Raw genomic sequence first — 13,679 nt, 5'->3', positions numbered from 1 at the left:
TTGTGATAAAAAAAAATTTATCATATGTTTTCTATAAAGTATAAAATTAACAATGGACAAGACAAGATAAGATAGGGTGCTCCAACACCGAATGTGGCACTCTTTACTCGGCTACACTGTAGATGGGTAAGGGATATCACATTTCAAACCAATAAATGACAAAGAAAGAAAATACCAACAAAATAATAAAGTAATGGAATAACATACCATGAGTATTATTGTGAGCCATATTTATAAAGTGAATGATAGTATCTTTTCCATTATAATTGGGATTTCACTAGCTTATATCAACTCATTTTCCTCTATATTTTATAGAGGTGCCACCTAATATGCCCTATATTCTCTGTGAAAAATATAGGACATACTTTTAGCATGTAACCAATCTCGATCATTCATCTTTGTTTAAACACTTTTCCAATTATACCGAACACTTATTTTTTATCCGAGCAATTATTTTGTCCGAATATCTTGTGACCTGTCCGAACACTTTGTGACCTGTTTGAACACTTTGTCTCTTAACCGACAACTTTATCCTCATAGATACTCGGTCCTTTTCCAAACTCAAGGATTCGAATAACTCACCTTTTAGTTCTGTATTGGGGTCATGCTATATCATTTATTTTATATATGTATAAGTATCTTAATATTTTAATAAAATTGTTAAAAGTGGAAGTTGTTTCCATTAAAAATTACTTAATTTTTTCTTTGATCAAAAAAATATTTTCTACTAACTTATTTCTTAAGTGTCTGTCACGACTCGATTCTATAGGTAGGACCGACACTAGATCTTGGGTTGGCTTAAAACCTCTAAAGATTGTAGTAAGCCTTACTATTCACTAACCCATAACTAGACCCAAAGTCAAGGCCCAACACACAAAAATAAAATAATGTAAAATATTATATTTCAATTTTGGGAGTCTAACTCAACCCAAACATAGTACAATAATATGTGTAGCCTAACTTAACCTTAATATCCAACACATTATATTCATTAAATATTATTTATCATATCCAAATAACACGTAATTTATTAATGTCACAGTGGAATTCTAAGAATAAAATAAAATAAATATATAATTAAATAAATAGTTAAATAGAATAGAGCTACTAACATCACCACAATCTGTGAAGAAAAATACAAGTTAGACTCTGTAAGAAAGAATGCTCCTCCTGTAACTTGGGAAAAATATATTGAACATAAATGAGCGTTCGACTCAGTGAGTTTAGACCTTGATTACAAATACAATTTCTATAACTATATACAACTAGTGCAATCCTACCATAAAATGCACATTCAACACATATAATAAATAATTCACTCAATATTCACATGAAAAAATAATTTAGAGCTACTCACACACCCAATATATCATATCCATACATAAATACGAGAGCCGATTCCCTATACAGCTCTCTCAATCTAAATTCTGCTAGCGAGCTCAACTCAAGTTGGACTTTAACTTAAATCTAAGTGCGGAGGCCAGCGAGACCAACTCAAAACTGTGCCTCACCCTGACTTTTCATGTCCATAAGGATCAGGTTCCAGCGAGACTAGCTCAAGCCGCAACTACCCATCCAATCTATATCCATATATACCATATATAAATAATACAGTTAGCTCTAAATTATCATCAGGGCTACAATTATAAATAATAAATATGTATGCAACAACTAAAATGCCCCTAATATATTAATTATTTATGTGTATAATTAAATATTCATAAAATACATAAGCATGCCATATATATATATATATATATATATATATATATATATATATATATATATATATATATATACACATATATATATATATATATATTGAAATTACAAGAATAATCAATATCTAATTCAAAGATTAGTCAACTTGACCGCAGTTGGTCTAACTGAAAGTAAGGAAAAATGGCCGGCACAGAACACCAAAATAGAAACACTGATATCTATCAATTTATTGATAAATTAATTAATTAATTTAAACTAAAGAAGCAAGAATTATTCTTAAGTTCTTACCGAAATTTTGGCAGAGTCTTCCTTAAAACTGGACTTAACCCCATGCAAAAAAACGTATCAAAAAGCAATACTCAAGGCCTTAAGCCCATGACATCAAACACAACGTTCATCCATGGCTTACAAGAAACATAATCTAAATCAAATTCTCCATATCCAGTTCAAGTTCCTATGCTTTACTACTGTCCAATTAATTATCAAACACATTCCAAAAATTTCAAACATATTCCTTGAGGTCCTTCACATCATCTTAAAGTCCGTACAATTTATTTCAATTATTTTTAACATGCTAGGAATATTTTATAAATTAATTAGCTAGCTTATTCTTAGATAAAAAATCACATAACTTGAGTTCGGAATTACCTTTCGGGTCAGCCCACCGGGCTGGCGCGAAAATTCAGTCTCAAGCGCCGATGAGCTATTACTAATCCGATCGTACCTAAACGAAGTTCATAAATTGTTAATAATTATCATATAATTTTTTTTAATTTATGGAAATTTAAAAAGCTTAAAAATCTCACTGATTGATTTAGGCCGTCAAATGATCTCCATTTTTAAACGGTGTCCGATCAGAGTGGGGTTGATCCCATCTCGAAAGTTTCGTCACTCTAAGTTCAACGATGGCCTTGGATGACCGATCTAACGGTCGAATTGTTAGGAATCTCACCAAAAAACTTTGGAGAGACCCATTTTCTCTGCCTTCAGTTCTCTCTTCTCCGACTACCAAATCAAGCTTCGTTGGTTGGAAACGAAAGTAGGGAAGATAAGGAGTTGATCGCCACTAGTCTCATAAAATTTGGTTGCTGGAATGTTGCTTCAAAATCCGGCCATTTTATTCTCTCTCTCTCTCTCTCTCTCTCTCTTCGAAAATATCTAGTTATTACCACCATCGTTCAAGCTCTTGGTGCGTCGCCGAAAGGAGCTAGTGCTATTGGTGTGCCGCCGGCCCATGGACATCTCGCCGGAAAGGTGAAAGGAGAGAAAGATTTTGTTTAGGGACAAAAAGAAAAATTCAACTTCTATTACATCAGTCAAACTTTTCTCTTCTTTTCATATCTCACCAAAATATCTTCTCTTACACTTTTTTTTTTAACATATGTTTAATCTTTGCCAAACACGCTGTACAAAGTTACTTTTCTTCATTTCTTCATTTCTTCATTCATCAAAATACACACACATATATATAACTTGTGTTTTATTTTTTTATTTTTTAATATAATAATAATAAAATCTCATTTAATAATACTATTACTTTAATACTTGAAATAATATTATACTTTAAAATACTTTTATAAAATATGTTTAAAAGAAATAATAATTAAAATATTAAATTTTTAAATATAAATAAATTTTAAAATTTTTCAGAGCATTATAGTGTCTTGAATATTAAAAAATAAAAACATAAAATAATCAGGAAATTATTATTATTATTATTTTTGCTATGGCTAATTCCTGTTCTCCACTTAATAAATGCGAATATATAGGTTAATATTTTGGAATTTATATAAATTTAGGAGGCTTTTTTCTATTATTATTAGTTTAGCTTGAGAATTTAGAAATGCAATTAAAAATTTAATATATAATTAAGACTTTAATAATTTTATTAAAATATAAAAATACTTATACATTACATAAATATATATTATTAAATATAACCAAAACAATAAAAAAAATTTTATAAAACAATTTTCTTGAAAAATATTTTCATATATAACTTATTTTCCACAAAATAAGTGAAACCTTAGTGTAGCCCTTTTTTTTTCCTATTTATTTAGATTTCGTGTGAAATTTCAATTCAAAATTTCACAACTCTAAACAAATTTTAATATCATTATGTTAAAATTTATTGATAATTTAACCTTAATTTTTTTATTATAAATAATTTAAACTAATTTCAAAAACACTGAAGAAAATGAGATTGACCCATAAACTGTAATGTAATATAGTAACTTTTACTCCATTTTATGGAAAGAAAAATTTCTTGGTGTGTACGTTCCATGGAACCAAAAAAATTTCCTCTTACCCTTGAATTTAACCAGTAAATTGGATTTCAACAAGTGTAGCCTTTCAATTGGACATAAAAAGTCTATCTAAATATTTTAATTTTATATTAAACATTCTAATTTTTAATATCGGGTGCAATTATAATTAAAATTTAAAATTAATTTAGAGAAATTTAAATTTTGTCACTAAACTTACAATTATATAACAAAACACCCAAAATTTTAAATTTTACTACCCAAATCTCTAGAAATCTATTTATATGTTCTAAATGAACTGATTTTATTTTTTGATTGATGAGGTCATAATTTTTGAAACAAATAATCAACCAAATTATTAAAATATAAAATCATTTTAGAATATTTGGTTATTATAATTGTAATTTTAGGATATTTGGTTATCAAATTATAAGTTTAATGGACAAAATTTAATTTTTTTAAAATCAATTTGACTTTAACAATAATTATACACAATATGAAAATGTTAGAATACTTAATCTTAATTCAAAATTAAAAAGTTTAATTAAAATTATAAAATTACGCAAATGTTTGATATTTTATGTCTAATCAGCCTTCCTTATATCAATCGAGTTGATTCAAGCAGGAAAGATGGCATTACATTCACATTTATTGTGCATTTCATGCAAACTAAGTTATCAAGTAAAGATTTTGGGATTGCTTTCCAAAAAGACAAAAAAAGTAAAGACTTTGGGACTTGAAATTAAACAAAGTTTGAATGGTTGAAAACATTTGTAGATCAAAAGAAATTACTGATCATAATAACAAAATATAAGCAAATAAATTGGTCTGAAATTAAGTAAGATTGACTCCATATTATGTGGTGTTTTCTTCTTCTCAGCTGCCGATATAAAGGAAAAAATTTAGTTGTTAAGCTCTCTTAGGCTCTGTTTGGTATTGAGTTTCAGAATCTGAAACTGTTTTTCTGAATAAAAACACCATTTTAGATACTGTTGAAAAAAACAGTTTGGAAAAAACTGTTTTGTTATTTTAGTGTTCTTATGATTAAAACTGATCAAATTTAATTTTTAATTATTTTTTAACTCTATATAACTAATATATTTAAAAAAGTGATTTTCTTAACACCAGTTTCAACAGCAATGTTAAACAGGCCTTTAATATTGTCCGCGCACTAGGTAGCAAATCAAGTTCATTGGGTCCTACCTTGAACTAGCCATCTGAAATGCAATACTGATGCTGCAATGTTTTCTCATGATAGCAAAGTTGGGTTCGAGTGGATTGTTAGAGATGATGAGGGAAGGATGGTCAAAATAAAAGCTGGTTGATGGCCATACGAGTGTTCTACAGGCAGAAGTTCTTAGCTACCGAGAAGCACTTAGTTGAATGAAAAACAAGAGGTGGAGGAATGTAGATTTTGAATCAGACTCTATGTCACTGGTTCAAGCTATCAATAATAATGTGTAAGATGTCTCTTATGTTGGATCTATAGTTGACGACAGTAAATTCCTTATGCAGACTCTCTCATCTTGCAGCCTGAGTTTTGTTAGAAAATCAGCGAATCAGTCAGCTCACTCTTTAGTTAGGGTGGCTATTTCTATACCTGATTAGAATGAATGGGTTCATATGCCCTCTTTATTCGTTGATGTAATTCAGTATCCTCCTTTGTTTAAAAAAAAAAAAAAATCAACAGACAAACAGATTGTTTGGAACCTACACATTGACATGAATGCAACCATTGAAAGGAACTAAGAATTTGAAAAATCATAAAAATTAAATCCAAGAATTCTTGGTGTCTACAATATCACAAAATATCGACAATAAATCACATAACGATTTTTAATCTTTCAATTCACTCATGTTATTTTCTCCAGCTCATCGTGGATCAAATATAAATATGTAAGACCCACAATAAAATAATTAAGACCCATATATTTTTATATTAAATTCCTAATGAGCCAAATTTTTAAGTATACAACATTAATTGAAACCTTGATTCTCTTAGTAATGTATATAATACTAAAGCACAAAGAAGGTGAGCACCTCCTTCCTGCTTGCCTTGATGGTAAGATGCAGAGTTATCTAATAGTCAAGGTCATGAGTTCGAGGGTTGGTAATTGGAGGGGGAGAGAGAGAGAAGTGAAGAGGTATTCTAAAATACCTCCCTTTTATTTTATCAATATTTTTTCTTCATCCCATAATGTTTATATTGCCAATTATTCTTATTAATCTCATAATAAGGAGAATGGAACAGTGCAATTATTTTACATTTGTACATAAAATATAATGTATTTTATAACTATAAACACTAACATCAATTTTGATTATGTGATTGTATATAAAAATAGGGTTGCACTTATTAACATGTGAAATTTATTTAAAATTATGAAGACTGAATTTTTTTTTTTAGTACAATCGTAATTATTTTTGGATTAATTTGAATATGTGAATTTATTATTTATATATATCTTCATATAAAAATAATCTATTTTTATATTTATAAATATTTTCAACCTTTTTAAAAATATAAAAAAATTAATTAAATTTCATATAAATTAACACATTACTGTGAGAAATAATATTATACATAAATCATATTATATATATTTCTTTTAAAAACCATTTCTCCTTCAGATATGGCATATTTAGAAAAAAAAAAAAAGTGAAAAAGGCTTTTCTAATTTTTTCTTTTTCATTTTATCATTATAAAGTCAATAAAAGGAATTGGTGCTTCTATGGTTATTTTTAAAATTATTTTATTAAAAAATTGATTTAACATAAATATACAAGCCGTCTCATTAATTTTTTGTAAAATGACATTTTTTTCTGAAATAATTAATTATAAAAAAATTATTAATTTAACATAAAAAATAAAATTTCTTCATAAAAAATATATAAAACATTTTTTTTGTAACATTAAAAAATATTATAAATAAGATCAAATAACCTATAATCAAATAGGATTTCACATTTAAAATCTATAATTTAAATACAGTAATTATTTGTTAACTACCAAATAACATGAACCTCCTTCAGAATTTTGGTTATTCTATTTGTTCATGGTATATATACATTCATGCTTTATTCTAAACAATGCTATGTATCCCTTCCCATCCGCTAATAATATTGCATGAGAAGGCACGGATAAAATCTAGTTTCTTAATTTATTGTAACAACTACATCAAAGGCATGAATAAGGAAATAATAGTTGAATTTATTCAAATATAGAGAACCAGTTTGAGGTGCGGTATCTCATTACAGAGAAATTTTTATTTCCTCGAAAAATTATGTCCAAAATTATACTCTATCGATTTTGTACCTCCTCTGACATAGATTCAAAGAGTCACCAACAATGACCAGTGCCCAGGTTCAAGCATTTTTCTTTACCTCTGCAGACTTGATGATTTCGATGAACTCCGGCTGATGAGGACAGTTAAAAATAAGAGGCATGGATATAAGGACACGGATACAATAGGAGGCAAAATTTTAAATGAAATAAGCACCATCACATTACCTTTAGAGAGGCTCCGCCAACCAAAAAGCCATCAACATCCGGCTGTGCTGCCAATTCCTTGCTGTTGGCAGCATTGACCGATCCTGAAAGAGGCACCCAATTAGCAATCAAATGAAGAAGGAAGGCGGGAAGAGAATTAAACACCAATCCATTCATTTTTCACCAACCCTTTAATTATTTAAGGACAAAAGCTAGCTGTTAGACAACAGCAAGCACAAATGCATATTAACAGCTTTTGAATAGATATTTGTTTATTCTGAAAGTGAAAAGTAGTAGTGTTTAAGCAAGGAAAAGGAGAGCTCAACAACATAGAGGGGCTTCTAAGACAAAGCAATGTGCTACAGAGTTTTCTTTCTCTGAGCCCTGTAAATGCCAAAAGGTTCATATCAAATCTGCTTTGCAAAATACACTTCAGGTCTCAAGATTCCATGGATGTTTCAATTGCATTATTGTATATGTTTTATCATTAGATGCAGGGAATGCAACCAATGCACACAGGGCCAAGCTGAGATCAACTTGGTCCATTGAGCAAGCAGAAGCTTATTCTGTGCTATGCTTTTCAAATGTATTGGCGATTCAGCCAACACGGCTGAAATAGAATAAAAACCCAGCCCAGGAATTCAGCCTTCTTGCAATGAAAGGGAACGCTGCATACATCTGTGTGTTGCCAAAACCACAGTTTGCAAGGCCTCATCTGGTATGAAACCCTCTTTTATATGTCATAGTAACTCCCACTAAACCCAGACTCAATTCACTTACAAGTCTCATGGGAGGTTTGACCATGACGTTTAAAGAGTGGGACGACATTAGGGAAGGTGAACTCACATATTTTCTAGAGGATGTGTGCGCATGAGCACTTGCAAACACCTATGTTCAAGCGTGCGTGACATTCAGGAAGATTGATTTAGATGTCTTTCCTAGCAAGTGCAATGAAAAGCTATGATTCAAAATGCTTCTAACAGAGCATCCAATTAAGGTTAGCCTACCTCTGTCCAATATAAACTTTCAGGCCCATACGGAAATGTCCTAGGTAAGATTCCTTTGCTGATGTATTCCCCTAAAAAACAGTATGCGTTACATTTACTCCTAGATTTGTTTAGTCTTAGACTGAAGATAAGCCCGTCAACAAAAACACAACCATAGGTGAGGACATCATGACCTACTTTCTGAAAGTTCAAACTGGAGTTCTGCACAGCCCCTCTTGGCTATAAGCTCGTTCTTACACAAATATCTACCTCATGTTATGCAGTGCATTTTTTTTTGTATGAAGTATAAACTTGATTCACTTTCAAGAAATGAATGATTGAAAATGAAGAATTATAACAAAAATCCACATCTTTTAGATTTTACAAATAACGGATGGCATAATCAGAAAAGATAAAAGAGTAAGAACTAAGATGTAGAACTGATATACAAACATACCTCCATAAATAATCCTGGTTGTTGCAGCAACTTCAGGACTGGTGCTCTCTTTAAGCCATTTCCTCAGTTCAGAATGTACCTGTTATATTGACAAAATGATTGCATGGAAAAATCTAATCGATTGAAAATAACATATATATATATATATATAAACTGCAGTTCCACTGGAAATATCATTTAGGTAGATACACCAGTCAATCAGGCCAACATTCTAATCCAACAAAAAGCAAAAGAACAGAGACAAATCAATTGGCTATGTTCACCCATCCCAATAAAGCTTTAGGGCATGTTTTGTAGAAAGGAAAGCTAAGGAACAAAGGTGCATGGAATTACAAGGAAAGTAAAATATCTATGGAAAGAAAAATCACTATTTTTCTTATAAATCTTTTCCATAAGAAAAGGAAAGAAAATAAAGTGATTTGGTTATTTTCCATGTTTTGATGAAAAGAAAGATGAGAGAATTATTATATTTTTCCTATTATGCCATATTGAATAAATAAAATTATATTAAAAAATAATTATTAGAAGGAAAAAAGAGCATAAAGGAAAAATAAAAAAATTAATATTGATTTCCAGTCTTTTTCCCCAATTTGGAAAGAAAACAAAATGGAGCATTTTCCGCACAAATCCTCACAATTCTTTTTCTCTCCCTTTTCCTTCTTACAAAACAACGGAATTGGACTTTTAATTTTTCCTTCCAACGAAAAAAGGAAATTGCCTTTCTTTCCCCTTTCCCTACCATTTTCCTCTCCCTTGCCTCACTACAAAACATTGCCTTAGTAAAAATGATAGCCCTAGAAAATAAGAGCAGATTCAACAACCTAGAGTATCTTAAGATTCCAATCACTTCATCATGTACAACAGCTCTATGTATATTATCTTTTAAACTCTACTTTCTAAAGGATTAGGCAATTATGTCTTCCACAGACAATAGCAAAGTTATGCCATTGTAAACAGATCTGAGAGTACAAATAATTGTCTGCAACCAAATTATGATATAACAATAATAATTCAGGGATATTAAGGCATAGTTTCGACAATTAGTAATTCAGTAATGTTACCTCCTGTGTAAATGACTGTCTTTGTAAGGAAGGGATTTCTGTTATCAATTTCTGATCTGACTAATATCAGAGCCCTAAGAATATCCTTTTAAGTCATTAGTCATAGGCATAACCCTTGCATAAGATTTCCCCTATCTCTTTTCTAGGTTCTTACTCTAATACTGAAAACACTGCAAATTACTGACACATTCAAAATACAAAGAAACAACAACAGTACATTCAATGGGCCTAAATGAGCATAATTTCTATAAAAAAGGCAAGGCTAGACTTACTTCCTGTGCCTGGGCAGGAGTTGCAACCTTCCCTGTTCCAATAGCCCACACAGGCTCATAAGCCAAAACCAAATTTGTCCAATCCTTTACTCGTTCTGCATAGAAGCCAATTTCGAACATACATAAGAATTTCTGAATCTTGTAAGAATTAACATATATTTTGTTGTACAATAAAGCATTTAATGGCATTATTCATATATCTAACTATGTGGTCTCTCATTTAGACAATGCTCCAAGCCAAGCAAATAAATTGATGGTCACATCTACCACCTTCAGTGAAAATACATATATCAAAAGCACAAATGCTCACATACTACCAGCCCCTTGACGTGATAGAATTACATTTATTTGACTTTTGTCCTAGTATACACCAATTCTAATGCTAATGTACTAGGCATTGTGTCTGACAAGTCATTTCGCTAACTAAAGAGGAGATAACAGCTGATATTTCCATCCAACTACAACCAATAGAAGTTGATTGACAAACTGCTTTGATTTAAACAATTAAAACTTTATAGTTGAATGATGCAATTCAAACTCTACATTCCAATCGTAGAGTTCTTTTCTTCTAATTTTTTTTCCTTTAAATGGCCATATGGTATTGAAAATCCTATCAATATATGTACCTGCAATAGCTTTAGTTTGTGCAGCAACAACTTCCATCGTAGATCCTGATTCATGCTGCTCGAGAGTCTCACCCACACAAGCTATCACCTTCAAACCTTGAGAAAGTGCATATGCAACCTTGTCCCCAACAAACTAAAATGAAGGCATCCAGAATGAGAAGGTATCACATGTTGGAAAGTGGAAATCTTGATTAATAAGCAAATAATGACAGATGAGCACTTAAGAATCACTCATGCACACCTACCTCATTTGACTCGTTTAAGATAAGTCTCCTTTCAGAATGGCCAAGAATGACCCAAGGAATACCGAGATTCACAAGCATTTCCGCACTGCACATTTAGAAGTAAAATATATGATCTCAATAATTAATGTACCAAAATGAAAGATACACTCATGAAACAAACGGTTCAGAGCGCCAGACAAAAGAACTGAACATTAACAAATAAGAAATAGAATCCAAAGGCGTATAAGACATGAAAAAACTGAATTAATTAATTCCCTTCAAAATCAACTTGAGTTGTTGGATTGGTTTGAGTAATTTAAGTTGCGTCTTTTTAAACTAAGTCGTGCCTCACTGCACACATTAATAGTTAAAATTCTACTTCCTGTTCTTTTTTAAGAAAGAAAAAGAAAAATTCCTAACTCAGAGTGCATTTACTCTGGATCCACCAGCAAACCAACGAGAACAAATAAACTGATTTGTGAAAACTGACAAAAATTAAAACAGAAAATGTATGAGGACCTGACTTCACCGGTGAAAGCACCTCCTTTCTTCACCCAACAATTTTGTGCCGCAACATGAAAATCAGGCCTCAACGAACTCTTCACCAGTGGAAGATATATAAATGGAGGGCTTATCACAACTTCTGACAGACAAACAAGTTTTGACGGCATCAATAAGAGTAAAAAGGAATAGTTTGCATATTAAAATTACCCACATTACTACAAGAAAATATCCAGTGCAGCCAGTAAACTGAAAGTGATGCACCTCCTCTCACAATTATATGAAACTTACAAGTTTAATTCATGCATATGAATGTGAAGGACGATGTACTTCATTCACAAACCAGTCATACCGTATAATTTCACCACGATAAAACTCTTAGCACCGAATGACTTCCAAAATGATCCAAAAATCAAAATATCCATATTTCAAATGCCAATTTTTGGAGATTACAATGATTCTTGCAATTTTCAACTACAACGATAAGGATTGAACAGAAGGAATAAAATCATTCCCAAATGGATTATCTTTATCCATCGACCACCCCTACAAATCATCCAAATTCAATTTTAAACATTTACTCTGGTCATAGCAAAATCAACTGCAACATACAAGCACATTAAACCGACATGGCACAAAATGCAGGAGGCAGAGAGTTAGATTTCACTTACCAACAACATCTGGGGACGGCACCTGACCTTCATTGAGAGTGGAGACTATCTTCTTCACTTCTTCAGTGGTTCCATTCTACATCCAAATTCAGTTAAAAACAAACAAATAAATAAACCTCCTTCATCATTTCAAACTTACATAAAAAAAAAAGTCCATCCGCATCATTCATAAATCCCTCACATTACCTAAAGCTAAAAAAAAAAGAAAAAAGAACCACCAGCTAAACAACAGCAAATGATCCATTTGGTTTTCAAGACACCAAAACAAAATAAAAAAAAAATGCAGATTCACCAACGTGATCAAACAGACGCAAGAAAACAGTGCCGAACTAAACTATCAGATATGAAAGATATCAAATTATTATTTAAAAAATAGAAAAAAAAGGTAATGCCGGCGGAGACTCACGCATTTCCAGTTGCCGCCGACGAAAAACTTCCTGGTCATCTTTCTTCGAAATAGAAATCTCCGATTTCGTTCACTGCAGATAGCAGCCTGTGGAGTCGCCCGTTGATATGTATGGAGTTTTCATGGCCGTGAATTATTTTCATACTAGGGGCGATAGTAATAAACCAATTTAACTGATGAAATTATCATTTTGGCCTCGCATAACGAATATGCCTTGAGCATCTAACCGTTTTAGAAGTGAGGTAGTTAGAGGGTAGCTTTGTAAATTCAAGTATAGTGAAGAGAAAATCTGGCCCTTGGCCCTGGGTTTGAGACGGCCATAGGAATTGAGTGGTGCATAGATAGAGGATTACCTTATTTATGCGCCACTCGTGGAGTGAGTGATGGCTGATGAGTCACTTGCCATGACTCATGCGGCCGCCCATTGTTTATTGTAAATATCATACTTTTTAAAACCATAAAATATAAAAAAGTGACTATAAATCTAAAATTAAAAATATTCATTTTGATATATAATTTTGAAAAATTAATCATTTTCAATTCAAAATGAATAAAGTTTATGTTTGAAATTCTAATTTTTTATTTATAATATTTAAAAGATATTTAATTTAATTTATAAAATTAATTTTATGTAAAAATTTAATAAAAAAATTATGAAATTAAAAAAAAAGGGATAAATGCCTTCTAAATATTATAAATAAAAAATTAAAAAAATTTGTGACATAATTTATAAATTAGCTTATAATCACTTATAAAATTTTAAATAATTATATATTTAATTAAGAATTCATAAATAATTGATAAATAATTAAAACGTTTAATAAAATAAAAATATTTATTATTAAAATTTTAATAAAAATATTAAATTATTTTTTTAAATAATAAATTATTTTAATTCAATATTTTATTATAAAATTATCAAATATATTTCAATTATATTACAGTATAATTTAATTTTAAATTAAATAAATATTTTACCTACAAGTATTTTACGAAAAT

At 30.5% G+C, this 13,679-nt stretch overlaps 1 protein-coding gene across 2 annotated transcripts; it reads right to left on the bottom strand.

Annotated features, from left to right (window-relative positions):
- Nucleotides 1-7,126: 7,126 nt before the first annotated feature.
- On the bottom strand, nucleotides 7,127-12,972 carry LOC110644128 (triosephosphate isomerase, cytosolic). 2 transcript variants are annotated; one of them, XM_058151757.1, is made up of 9 exons: nucleotides 12,681-12,972; nucleotides 12,275-12,350; nucleotides 11,622-11,745; nucleotides 11,124-11,208; nucleotides 10,879-11,011; nucleotides 10,253-10,347; nucleotides 8,920-8,998; nucleotides 7,498-7,580; nucleotides 7,127-7,403 (listed from the first exon to the last, which is right to left on the bottom strand). In XM_058151757.1, exons 1-9 carry the CDS (start codon nucleotides 12,717-12,719, stop codon nucleotides 7,353-7,355), a joined length of 765 nt encoding a protein of 254 aa, XP_058007740.1. In that variant the 5' UTR covers nucleotides 12,720-12,972; the 3' UTR covers nucleotides 7,127-7,352. The 2 variants fall into 2 exon arrangements, with proteins under 2 accessions (XP_058007740.1, XP_058007741.1); XM_058151758.1 differs by having other exon boundaries at nucleotides 11,622-11,742.
- Nucleotides 12,973-13,679: the final 707 nt, after the last annotated feature.

This window comes from Hevea brasiliensis, chromosome 8 (genome assembly GCF_030052815.1).
Source record: "Hevea brasiliensis isolate MT/VB/25A 57/8 chromosome 8, ASM3005281v1, whole genome shotgun sequence".
Lineage (NCBI taxonomy): Eukaryota > Viridiplantae > Streptophyta > Magnoliopsida > Malpighiales > Euphorbiaceae > Hevea > Hevea brasiliensis.
This window is presented reverse-complemented; position numbering and strand designations above follow the sequence as displayed.

Excerpts from the sequence above, each read along its gene's own strand:
- LOC110644128 (XM_058151757.1), bottom strand. The coding sequence starts at position 12,719 with ATGACCAGGAAGTTTTTCGTCGGCGGCAACTGGAAATGC. Across the intron at positions 12,351-12,680 it reads TCGGCGGCAACTGGAAATGC|AATGGAACCACTGAAGAAGT; the intron begins GTGAGTCTCCGC and ends ATTTGGATGTAG. Across the intron at positions 10,348-10,878 it reads ACAAACTAAAGCTATTGCAG|AACGAGTAAAGGATTGGACA; the intron begins GTACATATATTG and ends GCTTCTATGCAG.